This window comes from Bison bison, unplaced genomic scaffold (assembly GCF_000754665.1).
Source record: "Bison bison bison isolate TAMUID 2011002044 unplaced genomic scaffold, Bison_UMD1.0 scf7180017864085, whole genome shotgun sequence".
NCBI lineage: Eukaryota > Metazoa > Chordata > Mammalia > Artiodactyla > Bovidae > Bison > Bison bison.
Genome location: NW_011494657.1, coordinates 175848 through 193460, shown reverse-complemented (window position 1 = coordinate 193460; position 17613 = coordinate 175848). Strand labels below are relative to the sequence as shown.

Sequence of the window (17613 nt, the reverse complement as noted above, 5' to 3'; positions counted from 1 at the left end):
GTCCAACTCTGTGCGACCCCATAGACGGCAGCCCACCAGGCTCCCCACGTCCCTGGGATTCTCCAGGCAAGAACACTGGAGTGGGTTGCCATTTCCTTCTCCAGTGCAGGAAAGTGAAAAGTGAAAGTGAAGTTGCTCAGCCCTGTCCGACTCTAAATCTGCCTGATAGACCCTTAAAGAGTTTATCACCCTGAACCCAAGAAGGCAAGAGGAGAAAGTTTAAAATCATGTTCAATCAGTACTGTATACATATATATATATATATAACTGAATCACTTTGCTGTGTAGCAGAAATTAACATTATAAATCAACTATGCTTCAATAAAATAAATTTTGTTCATCAGGGCATAACTGTTCATTTCTTTTTCAGCAGAGGCATAAAGAAAGTGTAGCTTCTGAGCTGAATCATGCCAACCTTGGAGAGTAAAGAAAGTGAGTCAAGAGTTATTTTCCTCTTCTTTCTCAGTCTTAGGTCATCTGGACACCTTTCCTACCAAAGGGAAGCTCAGTTCATATGTATTTCATGTTCACTTTGTTAAAGTTACTGCTTTTCTAGGCACTTTGAGTAAATATATTTGACTTAGAACAGTCTTACTCAAGAAATGTATGAACTTGTAGGGAGAGAAGAGCCATTTAAATACTTATAAATAACTTTGAATATGGTAAATGCCACAGGATAGATACAAAATATTATGGAAGCTCCAAATAAAGGTACATTTCTTATGCCCGGGAGGATCAGTACAGTTTTCATTGCATCCTTTGTAGATTTTTACTAGTTTTTAAAAATTTTCCTCTAATTTCCCATAACACTTTGTGCAAAATTTTTAAAAAGCAAATTTTAAAAATTTCATATTTGAATATTTCTGTTTTCCTCATACTTGTATTTATCACTTTTGAATTACTCAGTGGTTCCTAAACCTGGAAGTGCATCTGAGTTAGCTGGATAGCCTTATAAAATTACAGATTCTTGGGTCTCACTTCAGACTACTTCGTCACAATCTTAGGGCAGGGGTGAGAAGGTGGGGGCCTGGGGAAGTTTGGTAAGGAGAGGCCTAGGAATCTGAATTTGTTAAAAGGTCTCTCCAGATAATTCTGATACTGTCAGTCAGTGGGCAGTGTTTGGCAATTTCTGTGTTAGATTCCATGTTTCACAAATTACATTTGATGACAAAATTTCTTTCAGAATGTGGGAAGGGACCAAAAAATACCTTTGCCCCGCCTGCACAAAAATTGCATAGCCTGATGTCCTATAACCTTAACTCATCAAAGGAGGAGATCCTGGAGATCAGTTCCCCACAGGCAGAGGTCAGGCCAAGCCTGCTAAAGGCCGGGTTAGAGGAGAAGAAGAAGAAGAAGAAAACAACCACAGAGAATGGTCCAGGCAATGGCCAGGAGATACAAGGAAAGGCTCAAGACAGCAAGAACGCAAAGAAAGAAAAGGTAAAAATCAAAAGGATGGCTGTAGTGGGATAGCTTCTTGTCATCCAGCCTGGGCAAACAGGATCTTTCCATTTCAGAAGACATTTAAATATTTATAACATAAATTTGAATATAGGAAATATCACAGGGGAGATTCATCCTGTAGTTTCAGTTTTTTTTTTTCTTGTGTGGGGGTGTCTATTCTCAAAGAGGTAAAAAATGTTTTAATGAAAGCATTTAGCAGGGAATACTGGGCAGGTAGGGGCTGAGATGGGATGTAGGTGAGAGTAGAAGTAGAGACTTTATCAGTGTTTTCCTTTTCTTTGACTTCTTACTCCCAGGCGATCTGTGATAGAATTTATGGCATCTTTAGGTTGACTTCATGCTCTTAGTTTTGTGAACTTGCTGCCTCATCCAAAGGAGGTTTCCTCCTTCCTACAGAGGAGGAATGGGGAAAGATGAGCAGTTTTTCTCCCCTACCTGTCTCTCTGCAGGAAAAATCAACTCTTACCAATGCAGAATTTGAGGAGATTGTCCAGATTGTGCTACAGAAGTCCTTCCAGGAGTGCTTGGGTATGGCTTTTAGTGAAAGATAGAGTTTCAGTTAGGCAAAGAAATTATCTGAAGGGTGGAGTAAGTTAATATCATCTCTCCTTCTCTCCATCTTTCTACATAAGGAAATATTAGATGAGACTTCGAAATAGTTTTAAATACTCATCTTGTATCAACAGGACTATAGCTAAACCATCTTAGAAGGTATAGACTTTTAGAAAATTAGATTACCTTGACTTCAGAATATAAATATAGCTTCATCTAGATTTTTAAATGTAATTTAAATTTATTTTTATATGTTTACAATTTTCATAGAAAAGATAAATTATTTTTCCCAGATTTGAAGATCTTAGTTTCCATTTCTTATATATTTCTATTTGCAATACTGTTTTAACATTTGCTCAGGAATTTGATTTTTAGAATAAGAAACTCTGTAGTATAGGCCCTGAAGCCTTACTCCGTAAGGTCTTGAGGCTAAGGACAGTGGTTTGATACTTTAAGCTTTTCTTAGGTATACTTCCACTTCTAGAGAAAGCTTGAGGGACAAATGATATAAAAGATATACCTAAAATTTCTGTTATGTACACAAAATTAACATTACCTGACTATCCTAGAATAGGCGAATCCATCTGGAAAAGCTTTCAGAAAGATACAGATTTGTGGTTTTTCCTGAGAATTAAAAAACTTGAAAGTTCTATGGTATGGCAAAAGTCTAAAGGTAAGTTCATTCAGGCAACTGATGGGAGATATGTTAATGAAAGGTTACAGTTTGCAAATAATGGAGTAGTTATTTTCTTTGGTTGCTTCTCTGCTTATAGTATTTTCTTTTGGGAGGATGGAATCTAGCCTTGATTTTTCAGAGACTTCCTGTACCCAGCCTACAAGATGTACCCAATTAGACAAGGAACCAGGAATTGCTTCTTCTAATACTTCTGATAATAATAATGCTGATGGGTAAGTTTATCCCAGTGCGGTGAGTTGATCACAGGGTAGACTTAATACTGATAAATGATTATCCATCGATCTGTCTTTCTATCTAGATGTTTTTCATATCTTGGTAGATTTCTCTCATCTCAGGAAAGATACTTGAACTGGGAAAATAGGCCAGTAAATGGATAAAATGACCCCAGGAGGCCATGGAGAACTTGCAAGTCTTCTGTCCTCCTAACTTTTACCCTTGGGTTTTGTCAAAAGAGGGGTACTACAAATTGCCCTTTTCTGTCTTTTAATTAAAAATCTTATTTGCAGAGACAGAGTAGTGGTACCTCCTATTCTAGAGATTTCAGCCTCTCAGGAAGATGGAATAATCCCTGAGATAAAGATATCTAAGCCAGGCCAGCCAGATTCTGCATCCTCTGAGAAGAAATTCAATAAACTCTCCTTAAGCAAAAGAAAGAAGGAAGCTCGTAAGTATAATCCGATATACTTTGACATCTGGCTCAAGTACTTATTCCATGAAATTAGGGAATGGGACAGTGGGCATACTGAGAATTTTCAGCCCAAGACTTAAAACTAATGAACTGTGATTCTTCTTCCTTCTTTTACTATCTACAAATATTCTGTTCATCCCTTAACCCTATGATGTTTTTCTTTTATCTTCTCAGAAGATGAGAAAATGGAGAAAGACCAAAGTGGACATGAGCACAGACAGGATGACCAACATAAGAAAACTATTCAGGATCATTCCCAGAACAGGGACCAACAAAAAGGAGAAGGAAGTGGTTTTGGTAAGTTCAGCCATGGTTTGACAAACCTACTTGGAACTTGAAAATTGGAGGTGGAGGAGAAGGGTAACGACCAGTTAGGATGTTAGAGCAAATTCTCCAAAGACTATAGTTTATCTCACACAGCTACTTGTTAAGAGGATATAGTGCTGAGGAAGAGAGAGAGCTATTTCATTCATTCAGTTATTCAGTCATATAATCCATAGTTGTTGGAGGAAGTTTATTTTTTCCGCAGTGCTTGTGGGTTGAATTGTGATTATAGTGAAATGTGTAGGTTTCTTACTATCAGTGAACCACTCTTCCTGTTTTTTTACAGTTGCCAAGGAGAGATGGGTACTCCTGGAGTAGGTAGTAGAAAGGGAGTATCCAGTAAATAAAATTTGCTTAAAGTTCTGTGAAGGGAAGGAAGACAATGTCCTGAGAGGAAATGGTGGAGATCTAATTAAGATAGGATCAGTCAGAGAATGCATTTGGAAGGAAATAACATTTACGCTGAAAACTGTAGCAAGAGTAGAAGAAGTTAGCCAACTAAAGTGTGTGGGAGAAAGTTTTAGATAAGGTGAAGTTTGGCTTACTCTGGATACCAAAAGAAACCTGGTATAACTGGGATTCAGAGAGCAAGGGAAGCAAGGCTGCAGAGTGGCTGTAGATAAATGGAACTGTTACAGCCACACATTCCGGAAAACAGACTCAGAAGGACAGGGCAGATAATGGAGTGAAGTTTATTACACGGGCGGGTGCAAGGCAGAGTCTCCTCTTAGCCAAGGACCCCGACCAGCTTTTGTGAAAACCTTATATACCCTAAGTATACCTGCCCAAACCCACCTCCCTAAATTCCCTGGAACTGGTCTGAACAAAGGAAAAGAGAATACAAAGTTAACCCTGATTCATATGCCTTAGGCCTAGGTAGTTAACACTGGACAATTATCAATAGGCCTGTGGTCATACCCCAGTGCACATAATAGAATGTATGATTCTATTCAGTTCCACAGTTAATTAGGGTATTCTTTCAGGCGAGGGAGAGTCTAGGTATGAGCCCTGGGGCTCTTCCTTCCAGGGGCTTGTTTTCCAATTGGTATGTCGTTTCCATAGATACTGGGCATAGAGCTCAAAAGTCCACAGTCCGGCCCAAGATGGAGTCCCGTTTCGAGATGGAGCCTGTTCTGTCTGTTTCCTCCTTCATAAAGAGGTAGCAGTGGCTAGCTCAAAGACCATGTTACAAAGTGAGAATTTCATCTTAAGTATAGTGGGAAGCCCCTGGTGGGTTTTAACCAGGGAAGTGGCATCCTCAAATTGATGTTTTAAACAGATCCTTTTGGTGATTAATTGGAGAATGGAGTATGAGAAGCCAAGAGTAGACCAGTTAAGAAGTTAGTGCTAGGATTAAATATTTTGGTGGCTTGGATTAGGATGATGAAGGAGACGAAAAGCAAATGGTTTTACGATATGTTTTGGAGATAGGGTTGTCAGAACTTGGTGATGAATTGAATATTGGAAAGTGAGAGAGAAGAGGGTTTGAGCAGTTGTGTGAAAGGAGCAGGTGAACAGCAATTCTGTAGGATGAGATCAAGAATCTGGGTTTGGACTCATTGGGTTTGAGATTGTTATGAGACCTCCAAATAGAGATGTCAAAGAGCAAGGTGGCTATAGGAACTGGGAGCTCAGAACAGAGGCCACTGGCATACATCTCTGTGTTGTCAGGTATGAAAATGAGTTTCAAATAGAGGATATGGGTAAGCTGACCTCAGGAGAAAGTGCAGATGGGAGTGAAGACCCATGATTAGGCTTTGGGACTCCAATTTAGAGATTAGACAGAGAATGAGGTGAACCCAATTAAGTTACCAGAAAAATGGAAGGGGAGAGGGGAAAAGGGAGAATGAGGGATCACAGAACCCAAGGAAGCTGGTGTTTCACAAATTAGCATTAACTGAAATGCTCTTTACCTGTGTGTCTATGACATTAGCCTTCATTAACACAGAGCCACATCTGAACTTCAGTTTTCTAACACATCTTTGCTTTCTAAGTTGTTGGAAAGGAAACTCTAAGGAACTGTATGTCTTTAAAACTGTCATAGAAATATCATCCTAAACCATGAATATCTAGTTTTATAGCATTAGGATGATTTTTTACCCATTCATTTCCTCATGAATATTTATATTTTTACAACTACCATTTATTTTCTTGATCTCTGTTCTCTTTTATGGTCCCTGGCCCTTTCTCCCACTCTCTTTTCTGGCCTTGCCAGGTTACCTCTGTAAACATCTACAACTGTCAGTGGCAACTGTCATTTCAAACTAATACATCATTCCCAACCAGTACTTAATTATTCAAAATAACTGAGAAAGTGATCCATAATATGAGATATTTTGGAAGGACCCAAATGTAAGTCATCTACTTTGCTGAGGGATGATTTTGGTGGGATGGAGGGCATCCCTTATGTTTCAGCATTTAAGGTAAACTGACAAGTGAGAGAGTGAATTTACTAGAGAAACATATTGGTTGGTGTCGTTAACTGAATATATGGTGTACCTGGTCAGTGATTTTCTCTAGCAAAGCTCAGTTGAATGAGTGTAGGTACAGAAAAAGAGTGGGTTCATTCAGAATTGTGTTTGCCAGCTGAGTCGGGGGAAGGACAGAGGGAAAGGGAGTTGATGATGTCTGCAAGAGAATCTAAGGAAATCAAATGTGCGTAACTACAGAGTGAAGAAAAGAGGTTGCTACTAGTTGAGAGGAAGGTGGGGCCAGTGGATTGGAGATCTAGATAAAGGGAAAGTTGCCATGAGTTCTTGGAGCAAGGTGGAAGGATGGGGCATTTTTATCAGAGAAGAGTTTAGATAAGTGATTCAGGGGAGTGTACAGTCCCTGCAGATGACTCAGGGGGCCATGCAGGATGGAAGTGGGTTCCTGAGGTGAAGGGGTTACTGAGGTGGCATGGAGGAGAAGGTATGTGGTGCTTGTACATTACCCTTGTGGATATATGGTAATCTATGAGGGCAGGAGGCAGAGAGAAGGAAAAGACTGAACCAGATAGCAGCACTGTCATTGCAAGGGAGATAAGAAGGCAGTGTATCTCATGGCCTGGACCTTAAGGGAGGGAGTGTTTTTATAGAATGGAGGATAGTAATGGTCTGCAAGTGTCAATGGGCGGAAAGGGTGATACTGGCCCCACTTTCTGGCCTGGGGGATGTGAGAAGAACAGCTTCTGCTTAGAGGGCTGCATGGGTCAGGTGGGGTTGGGCTGGGGCAGCATCACCAGATTTCAAAAAGGAGGCAGAGGTTCAGAGAACAGGTTGAAGATATGTGGATTTTAGTTACTCTTGCCTGGAATTCCAAAGAATATTAATTTCATTTTCATTTCCAAATAATATAGTGGAAGAGTTTGGGAGGGAGAAAGGGGTGTGTGGAGCTTTGGGTCAACCTAGAAGATGTGGGGTAGAGAAAGGTGGGGATGAGAGTTTGGAATGTAATGGATAAAAAGAATGTTTGGCCTTTGAGCAGGGCCTGAAGTAAATAGTTGACTGAGAAACGATAGGCTTAAACCTGTCTTTTGGTGAGGGGTGAACTCAGAGCTCTTGGTCCCAAAGGCTGCAACTTGGTGATTTGGTGACAGGTTAATTCAAATAGGACAGGTTAGTTCAAAGAGGAACTCTGGATGCTGTGCACAAAAGAAATGCTGGTTAGTCCTTCAGAAGAACTTTTTTTGTTCTTTAATTATTTTTTTATTGAAAGATAATTGTTTTACAGAATTTTGCTGTTTCCTGTCAAACCTCAACATGAATCATCCATCAGATCAGATCAGATCAGTCGCTCAGTCGTGTCCGACTCTTTGCGACCCCATGAATAGCAGCACGTCAGGCCTCCCTGTCCATCACCAACTCCCGGAGTTCACTCAGACTCACGTCCATTGAGTCAATGGTGCCATCCAGCCATCTCATCCTCTGTCATCCCCTTCTCCTCCTGCCCCCAATCCCTCCCAGCATCAGAGTCTTTTCCAGTGAGTCAACTCTTTGCATGAGGTGGTCAAAGTACTGGAGTTTCAGCTTTAGCATCATTCCTTCCAAAGAAATCCCAGGGCTGATCTCCTTCAGAATGATCTGGTTGGATCTCCTTGCAGTCCAAGGGACTCTCAAGAGTCTTCTCCAACACTGCGGTTCAAAAACATCAATTCTTCGGCACTCAGCCTTCTTCACGGTCCACCTCTCACATCCATACATGACCACAGGAAAAACCATAGCCTTGACTAGACGAACCTTTGTTGGCAAAGTAATGTCTCTGCTTTGGAATATGCTATCTAGGTTGGTCATAACTTTCCTTCCAAGGAGTGAGCGTCTTTTAATTTCATGGCTGCAGTCACCATCTGCAGTGATTTTGGAGCCCAGAAAAATAAAGTCTGACACTGTTTCCACTGTTTCCCCATCTATTTCCCATGAAGTGGTGGGACCGGATGCCATGATCTTCATTTTCTGAATGTTGAGCTTTAAGCCAACTTTTTCACTCTCCTCTTTCACTTTCATCAAGAGGCTTTTGAGTTCCTCTTCACTTTCTGCCATAAGGTATACATATATCCCCACCCTTTTAAAACTCCCTCCAATCTCCCTCTCTATCCCTCCCATCTAGGTTGATACAGAGCCCCTGTTTGAGTTTCCTGAGCCATACAGCAAATTCCCATTGACTATCTATTTTATATATGGTAATGTAAGTTTCCATGTTACTCTTTCCATACATCTCACCCTCTCCTCCCCTCACCCCATGTCCATAAATCTATTCTCTATGTCTGTTTCTCCATTGTTGCCCTGTAAATAAATTCTTCAGTACCATTTTTCTAAAAAATATGGAACGCTTCACGAATTTGCGTGTCATCCTTGCACAGGGGCCATGCTAATCTTCTCTGTATTGCTCCAATTTTAGTCTATATGCTGCCAAAGCGAGCACAGTCCTTCAGGAGAACTTTTTAGTAGTGACGTGCAGCCAGGAAATGAGGCAGTAGCCAAAAAGATGCCAGGCAGCCTTTTAAAGAAAATGGAAATACAGGAAACACTGCTTTCTGCCCCAGGGGAGAAGAGGTGATAGATGGTTCAGCAGAGAGACTGAGGTGTGAGACCTGGGTTCCAAGTTCAGCTTTGCCCCCAATTTAGACTGACCTTTAGCAGTCAGTTATCTCTTCCGAGCTTTTGGTTTTACTGTTTATAAGTCAGGGCTTGAACAAGTTGATCTCTAGGGCTGTGTGATTCTTGCAGAGGTGGTGATGGCAGGGAGTATATTAATTTTAATTAAATTGAAGAAGGAAGAACGTATTTTTGAGTCTTCTTATTTCAGGTTTCTTTGCTGTGACAGGTCAGTGTCTAGTCTGGGTCCAGTGTTCCTCCCCAAACTGTGAGAAATGGAGGCGGCTACGTGGGAACATTGACCCCTCAGTCCTCCCAGATAATTGGTCCTGTGACCAGAACACAGGTAAAATGGAAATTTCTTTTCAGTTTTTATGTTCCTTTCTTTCTTTCCCTGCTTTCATCCTTTAGATTAAATATGACAAAAATATAGTTATAACTCCAGGGGTCCCTGTAGTTAGCATTTGGGGAGAGGCGGGGATCTTGATGTCTTTTCAAAATGAATTTGGCATAAAGGGATAGAGGAAGACACTCTGAAGAGTAGGGGGGTCCTGGAATCTAAACGATTGTTCTGAGTAAATTCCATCTTCTTCTGCATTGGTTTGACCCTGTTAGTCTGACTAGACTTTTGGTATTGGGTTGGTATGGGATATATGAGGAAAAGCCAGTGAGAAAGATTCAGTGGCTTAGAATTCTAGAATGTTTGACTACTTAAAAAAGATTATGAAGATCTAGTCCTGCCCAGCTATTTTACAGATGAGAAAACAGAATATTGGAGAAATTATCTTCATGATGTTACACAGGTGGAAGCAGGGTCAGACATGTGTAGGTGGAAGTTTGGGATCTCTTTCTACAGAACATAACTCCTGCTTCTCCTAGCTCTAGCTGCATTTCCTTCATGAGCCTTTATTCATCCTTCAGGCCTGTCTTCCAAGTGTCCTTTTGGTCTTACCTGCTGCATATAACAATTTCTTCTTGACCTTTCCTCTGCCCTCATCCAGATTTTCACCTCATGAGGCCCTTTCTTTCCCTGCACTCCTCCTCTCTTGGCAGACTTGCAGTATAATCGCTGTGATATCCCTGAGGAGACCTGGACTGGTCATGAAAGTGATGTGGCCTATGCCTCCTACATCCCAGGATCCATCATCTGGGCCAAGCAATACGGCTACCCCTGGTAGGGTGCCATGGTAGAGTCAGAGCATCCTTCATAAACTTGAGAGTGGTAGCTTCAGGCAGAGAGGGAAGAAAATGAAAGGGATTTATAATGGAAATGTTACCTGCCTTATAAAGAGCATGGGTGAGGGAGAATATAAAGGAATAATCTTGGAGGCTTTGAAAGAGTGATTTCTAGAGATTTCATAGTGGATGTGGTATGTCCCTGGTGAAAAGGGTCAGCCAGTTCTACCCTGAATGGGTAGAAAGAGATGAGTGGCTCTAAGATTTTTTTTTAGACATTAGGAAAGAAGAGATATACAAAGTAAAGAGGAAAGGGAAGGGTGGAAGAGTTTCTTCTTTGGAGATGTCCCAAGTCAGAAGATTTTTGTTCTCAGGGTTGCCAGGAGGCCTAGAAGATAAGATATTTTGTAGTAGGAAGATTCTGAGCTTCTTTGTACATTGATGGAAGTTACCTCAGTCGTTTGGTAGTGACCACTGTGGAGGGATGACAGAGGGGTCTATTTGGGGAATCCTTTATTTGCAAAACGTACTGCCCTTTTGTGTGCTAAGTCACTTCAGTTGTGTCCTGACTCTTTGCAACCCTATGGACTGTAGCCCTCTGTCCATGGGATTCTCCAAGCAAAAATACTGGAGTAGGTTGCCATGCCCTCCTCCAGGGGATCTTCCCAACCCAGGGATCGAACCCAGGTCTCCTGCACTGCTGGTGGATTCTTCACCATCTAAGACACAAGGGAAGCCCAGTGCCCTTTCATGTACATGTATATTGATGAGTTTGTGTTCTGCTCATATAACCCCTTCTCTTCCATCCCCTATACCCATCTGTCTTCTCCAGGTGGCCAGGCATGGTAGAACCTGATCCTGACCTGGGGGAATATTTTCTTTTTGCTTCTCATCTTGATTCCCTGCCGGTGAGTTTTCCTGGTTCAGGGTGGGTAGGTGCTCAGGGCAAAGTAATGAACAAATCCATCCTAATAGATGCACAGAGATAGAAATACAGACATAGCCAGCAGACACAAACAGAAACAAATTCTTAGCTAGAGTGACAAATGGATATAGAAACAAATATCTAATTAAATATTTATTAATTACTAGGACATTTGTGATTTTGACAAATAGGCTTTGGTTGGGATATCTGAGGTCAGGATGGAAGAACAATGGAATGAGGTGGGATAGGTGGGTCAGGCTTAAAGGAACAGACAAGGCCCAGCACTTCCTTTCTTGTGAATTCTCAGCTCTTCTCCTGCCTTTTCCTGGTTAGCAGGTCAGAGCAAGAAGAAGGATAAGAGGCTATAACAAAGCTATCTTTTATTACAGTCCAAGTACCATGTGACATTTTTTGGAGAAACAGTCTCTCGTGCTTGGATCCCAGTCAACATGCTAAAGAACTTCCAGGAGCTGACCCTGGAGCTAAGTGGAGTGGTGAGTAACCTTCAGGGGTCAGTTGTGATATAGGGAACTTGAGAAACAAAATCTTCCCTTTATTAAATGTGACTTTTCCTGGAGGAAGCTGTGCCAGGAGGAAATTGCATGTCTGACCAAGTATGCCAGGGTGAGGCTATTCATGAGGAAGACCTTCTACCATGATTGCAGCAGGAAAATGATTTTTCTTAGTTTCATTCCCTGTCTGCAGATAGAGGGCCTTCATGAAGACCATGGTTTTCTGCAGGTTAGCCAAAGCAAGTGTGATAGAAATGAAGGCACAGATTAACTCAGGGTTTCTCAGTCTCAACACTATTAACATTTTGGGTCAGATAATTTTCTATTATGAGGGGCTGTCCTAGGCATTATAGGATATTTAGCAGCATCCATGGGTCTAATGGCATCTAGCCAGTAGTAGCCCTCACCCTAGTTGTGACAACCAAAAAATTGTCTCTAGACATTGTCAAATATCTTCTGGGAGAAAAATAAAGTCTCCCCTGGTTGAGAACCACTGAAATAACTAAGTGATATTTCCTCCTGGAATTCTCCAGGCAAGAATACTGGAGTGGGTACCCATTCCCTTCTCCAGGGGATCTTCCCAGCCCAGGAATATAATCCAGGCCTCCTGCATTGCAGGCAGATTCTTTACAATCTGAGCCACCAGGGAAGCCCAAGAATACTGGAGTGTGTTGCCTATCCCTTCTCCAAGGGGTCTTTCTGACTCAGGAATTGAACCAGTGTCTCCTGCTTTGAGGCAGATTCTTTACCAGCTGAGCTACCGGGGAAGCCCATAATCATTTTGGGCCTTACCAGTGAGGCCTAGGAGCTCAGGGACCTTAGATAATCAGGCTGTGAGTATTAAATCAAGTAGCTGGATATAAAGAAACTTGTGAGAAGCTTAAAAGTGCAGTCATCTGAACTCCTTTAATTTTGCCTCTACAAATTTCCATGGGCTTTACTTTGGAGAGGATGCCAAAATGTTGGTTGAAAATATTGCTAGAAATTGATGAAAGGTTTGTTTGGGTACAAGGGAGGACTGTGTTTCTGAGCTCAAAAGATTAAGAATAGGAGTATCATATCAATATCAGGAAGTAGAGATAAATGTAAAGATAATGTCTGGTGAGTAACAGTATGTTGGAGTCACTTCCCTAATGTTTATCACTGACTCTAATCTTCTTTCATTTCAGAGAAAGTGCAAAAATAAGGACTGCAGCCAGAAACTGTTGGTAGCCCTGATGATGGCTCAAAAGGCAGAGCAGATCAGTATTCAGGTGGGAAAGTTTAGATCACACACCTCCTTCTCTTTGGGACTTGGGACGCAAAACAAGTCATACAGTCCCTCCTGTAGAAAATTGGCTCTCCTTCCCTCTTACACAGTCTTAGTTCTACAACTAGTCTTTTCTTCCCAGGCCAAGTTCCTTTGACTCTTTAAACTATCCATTCTTTTCCCTACCCTTGGACAAATGGAATTTTTTCTCTGTCCAAACAGAGACAGTTTGTGGTAGAGGGAATCCCACCACCCTGTTTAACTTCAAGTCTCAGGTGTATGTACCTTATTCTGTGGAGTTAGTTTTACCCTCAAATCCTGCCTTTGGGTAGGGGGTGGAGAATAACAAACAGTTAATTTCCTCTTCCCAGTTATTAACTGAATTATAAACAAACAGGAAAAAGAAGTTACAATAATATTGTATAATGTTATAATATAGTAGTTAAGTTCTCCAAAAATTTAGATAAACCTAATGTGAAGTTTCAAGTGAAAACGATGTGGAATATGAATACAAACTCTATAACTAGAAACCTTGAAGACAGGGGCAAAACTAGCCCCTGGGAGACCAGTGGATGATGCTTTTGTTTCTTGGCTCCCTCAGGAGCGGGTTAACTTGTTTGGTTTCTGGAGCCGATACAGTGGACCTGACAATGATGGGGAAGAAAAAGGTAGGATAAGTAGGAGGCTAAGGACCAGAGAGGGAGGGAAGGGATTCTTTCATGAGGGCAGCTGCTGAAGCTTTTATTTTATATCCAGTGCGGTCAACCTAGTTCTGGATTCTATAATATGAGGCTTTACATAAATGCCGTTGAGCAAATGTCTGGGATGGATGGATGGACACATGGGTAGAGAGAGGAATGGAGAAAAAAGGGAGTAGGGAGGGAGGGTGCATGTTGACTAGTGATAGGACTTGGAAGAGGGTAGAACCATGATAATCTGACAGAAGATTTTACGGAGAAAATACGACTTGGATATGAAAGACAGAGTTGGAAGATTGATTTTCTGGGATCAGCTCCACTAACTCATCACCTGTTTTGTTGGATAAATTATTTAGCCTTTCCTTCCTATTCCTGTTTTAGACTTAGCGCTCTCTGGGACTAGCAGCTTAGATTCCTGCTTGGAGAAAGAAGAGAAAGAGCCAGAGTTGGAGGAGGATGGAGAGGAGGAACGAGATAAAGCAGTAAGATTGATCTTGGGGATTCCTTTGAGGAGATAGCTGTAGGGCATCTGGTTAGCATGGATTTGTATTTTCTAAGGCACTGTCCTGTCCCTACATCAGGGTAGCCCTGACGGGCTAGTTTTCTCTCTTAGGACTCTTCAGGGAAGAAGAGCCTCCTCTGTCCTCAGTTATTCTAATACCTCATATCTCTAGGAACTTATTTTTTGATGATAATCTCATTTCCTCCTGTAGTTCTTTGGTTCTTACTGGAGCAATTTTACAGAATAGCAGGTTGCCTCTCTTTACTTTCTTCCCTGTGTGGACACTTAGGATATTCATTATTTTATTTCCTTAGTCTCTTTTCAGGCATATGAAATGTGGATATTTTTCATCTTTAAAGACTTTTTAAGAGCAGTCTTCGGTTTACAGGAGAATTGAGAGGAATGTACAGAGAGTTTCCATGTGCCTCCTTCCCCCACACATGTATAGCCTCCCCTGTTAGCAACAGCGTCCACCAGAGCAGTGCATTTGTTTGCAGTTGATGAACCTATTCAGTACATTGACACATCATAATCACGCAAGTCCATCGTTTACATTAGGATTTCCTCCTGGTAGTGTATATTCTATGGACTTGGACACGTGTCCATCATGATGGTATCATATACTGGTACACAATAGCTTGCTGGGATTTTGACTGAAGTTAGATCGATTCTGTAGATCAAACTGGGAAGAATTAGCATCTGGAACTTCCTTAAGTACACCCATCATTTCTGTAGCATCCTACTCCATTAAATCACAATTATATGACTTCATTTATATTTTATTTTTCTCAGGATCCAACTTTGCTTAATCCCAAGCCAGCCAAAATTCAAACAAAAAAACCCAAGACAAGAGGTAAGCAGGATAATTGGAAATGAGACATGTGTTCCTGTTAAGGCAGGGCAGAAGCAGAAAGTGCAAGGAGTCTGCAGGTAGCTGGGCCTTACTGACCTCTCGGCTCCAGAACCTGAGAAAATGGGTAAGACTCATGCTAATGTGGTCAGGGAATCTGTAGCTTCTCACTTCTGTGAGTTGAATTACAAAATCTTAGGTTAAAGGTGGAATGAATATTTTAAATTTTTAACCAAGAAGGATGACTTCATGGGGAAGGCAGGTTTTGAGGTGAACTATAAAGAGAAGACGACCCAGGGAGAAAGAAAAGAAATATTTGGGGGAAAAGAAAGGAACCAGAAGGACTCACTAGATTGAAAATGAGCAGAAGACCCAGGGCAGAGACTAAATGTTTGGAGTTTGTGGACCCTAACCACACTGTCACTCAGAAATAAACCAATGTCCTTTAGGATTGGGGGTTGGGAGTGATGCCGGTGGAGCAGATGAACGAGATGGGACCCTGAAAAGGAGAACAACAAAGAGATCTCTGTTAAACGAACCTGCACCTCCACCTGTGCCTATAATGGGAAGGACAAAAGGGCATGGAAATTCAGGATCTGAGCAGCCGGGTAAGACCCAGACTTGGGGACTGTGGGGAGTGAGGCTCACGTCTGCAGGTTTCCTGCTCTGATCATTCCGTAAAACTTCCACAGCTTTTCATTACTTTGGAAAAAAACAAAAAAACACACAAAAGTTTGGCCAAAAGGGCATCATCTAAATTGCAGAACACAACACACACTGTAGAAACATTTTATGGTTATTATTTGATTTTATTCAGGGACATACAGGGATACAAGAATGGTAAGGAGGTGAGAAGTAACATTTATTGATATTTTTGTGGGCTGGCTGGATAGATACTTCTATACTTGTTCCCTTTAGTTCTTTCAGTGTCTCTATCACTGGATATCCGCCATTTTAAAGATACGGAGACTGAGGTTCAAAGGGTTTAAAGTTTTCTCGAGGTCCATGAATCCAAGTCTTTCTGATCCCAAACCCTGTTTTCTTTCTATAAAGAAAAGTCATCTTTTCCCAGAGATTGTTTTGGAAATAAAAGGTTTAGGAGTTGGACTTATACAAGGTGAGGACAGATTACCCGATAAGACTCTCAGTTTTGTCACTTTTTCATTTAGACCCTAAGAAAAAATTTAAAGCTCCCCAAAGCAAGGCCCCAGTAAGCAGCCTATCTGAAGAAAAAGAAGCTAGACTAGTGCCAGAAGTCCTGATCGCAACAGCTCCTTGTGGGGCCTGTCATGTTGTGGGGGAAGAAGGGCCTGAACCCCAGCATGCTGGAAGTGTGCCTTCTGACGATGGAGCCTCCAGTGACCTGGATCTGGACCAACTCATGGAAGATGTTGGAGAAGAGCTGGAGCAGAGGGAGGAGCCGCAGCACAGAGTTGACAGGGGGGAGCTCGCTGTGGCCTTCTGTGAGGAATAGCTGTGGACTTGTGCCTCCTTCCTGCTCTCTCACTCCTTCCTGCGTGAAGAGCCTCTCAGAGGATCCCCAAGAAGCTGATAAGTGTTGGGGTTGTTCACTGGCTGTGAGGTTACTTTGCTAAAGTCAGAGTTGTGCAGTTCTTGTTAATAAACCAGGTTACTGGTTTACTTGGTTTGGTTTGTCTCTAACTACTTGGTCTTTTTTGGCTTCTTCCTTTTCTCCTCCATGTCACTGGGCACATGGTCCTTCTGGTGGGAGACCTGTCAGTATAGGGATCTGGGAAGGCGATGACACCTGAGTCCTGGGAGAAGGACATCGAGAAAGCAGGTCTGGGTTCACAACCTGCCTCAGCCACTTACTAGCAACATGGCCTTGGGAAAAGCGCTGTGACCATCCTGGTTCTTATCCTGTCTCAGATGGTGTATCCAGTGCCATATAGAGTGATTGATGATGCTGAAATGAGGCCATGTGTGTAAAGCGTGAACACATGACGCATGCTAGTTATTATCCTAAGGAAAGTAGAAGGGTTAGATTAGGGGGACAGACCTTGGGTTCCAGATTGATTACCAGTGTTTGGGGATTTACTTGTCTCTGGCCTGAGGTAGTCACTGAACACAGTACTAGGGGAGGGATCTAGGCATGAGCTAGCATTCATGGTTCATTTTTTTTAACTTCTGGAAAGACAGAAGTTGAAGGTGACATCAGCTTTCTCCTTAGATGTGTTCAGGGAGATTGTACAGGTAGGTTTATTTTTGTGGTGAAAGGCTGGGAAGTTGAAGAGGGAATTGGAGCGGTGGCTGTGTGACTCTCAGGTCCTTGGTGGCCGTCAGCACCTGCCGGCTTCTGAGTGATCTGTGTGTGGCCGGGGTGATTGTGGGGAACTGAGATTGCTGTGCGCAGCTGACTTGAAGGAGGTCCTCACTCAGTCCCACTGCTTAGGTCTTTAAGACAGAGTATAGGGTCTCTTCCTGGGGGCCCCCATGGAGAGAGGGCAAGGGAGGCACTGCTGTTGCTGGTGAGTTTAACCTAGAGAGGGCAAGGGAGGCGTAGAGGACTCCTCCGCTGCCACCACCATCATCCTGGGGGAGAAGGGAAAGGGCAGTGGGTGAGACAGTTGAAGGGCAAGAGTCCCATCTCAGAGCCATGATCCCACAGCTGATGCCCTGACTACATTGCAGTCCCTCTGTTCTTCCACCCCCTGCTTCTCCAGACTTCCCTCTCCTTTCAGGCCCTAATCAACGCTGCTTACCTTGGCATCCGGCTTGGGGTCTACATATTCTCCTAGAAAAAATCAACATGTGCCAGGATCAGGTGACCAGGCAGCCAGGGTAGAGAAACGGGCAGGGGCTCCAGCAGTGAGGTCATCTCTAGGTCAGGACCAGAGTCTCAGGGGAGGGTGGGTGAGGCAGGGGAGAGAGGAGGATGCT

The 17613-nt window shown here is 42.4% G+C and overlaps 2 protein-coding genes across 3 annotated transcripts in view; one reads left to right on the top strand and one right to left on the bottom strand.

Annotated features, from left to right (window-relative positions):
- The window catches only part of ZCWPW1 (zinc finger, CW type with PWWP domain 1), a 24799-nt gene extending 7541 nt beyond the window's left edge, over positions 1 to 17258 (top strand). The window contains exons 2-17 of one of the 2 annotated variants that reach the window (XM_010837890.1): positions 374 to 432; positions 1184 to 1440; positions 1914 to 1992; positions 2832 to 2925; positions 3220 to 3377; positions 3576 to 3698; positions 9030 to 9146; positions 9854 to 9974; positions 10809 to 10884; positions 11291 to 11395; positions 12583 to 12666; positions 13264 to 13330; positions 13742 to 13842; positions 14655 to 14715; positions 15162 to 15320; positions 15882 to 17258. In XM_010837890.1, the coding sequence (XP_010836192.1) occupies positions 408 to 432; positions 1184 to 1440; positions 1914 to 1992; positions 2832 to 2925; positions 3220 to 3377; positions 3576 to 3698; positions 9030 to 9146; positions 9854 to 9974; positions 10809 to 10884; positions 11291 to 11395; positions 12583 to 12666; positions 13264 to 13330; positions 13742 to 13842; positions 14655 to 14715; positions 15162 to 15320; positions 15882 to 16186 (1932 nt within the window). In that variant the 5' untranslated portion in view covers positions 374 to 407 and the 3' untranslated portion in view covers positions 16187 to 17258. Of the gene's footprint in view, positions 1 to 370; positions 433 to 1183; positions 1441 to 1913; positions 1993 to 2831; positions 2926 to 3219; positions 3378 to 3575; positions 3699 to 9029; positions 9147 to 9853; positions 9975 to 10808; positions 10885 to 11290; positions 11396 to 12582; positions 12667 to 13263; positions 13331 to 13741; positions 13843 to 14654; positions 14716 to 15161; positions 15321 to 15881 lie in introns of both variants that reach the window. The other variant, XM_010837889.1, reaches the window with a different exon arrangement.
- The window catches only part of PILRA (paired immunoglobin-like type 2 receptor alpha), a 17409-nt gene continuing 15296 nt past the window's right edge, over positions 15501 to 17613 (bottom strand). The window contains exons 5-6 of the mRNA XM_010837924.1: positions 17436 to 17471; positions 15501 to 17265 (exon numbers count right to left, since the gene is read on the bottom strand). Coding sequence (XP_010836226.1) covers positions 17122 to 17265; positions 17436 to 17471 — 180 coding nt within the window. The 3' untranslated portion in view covers positions 15501 to 17121. The remainder of the gene's footprint in view (positions 17266 to 17435; positions 17472 to 17613) is intronic.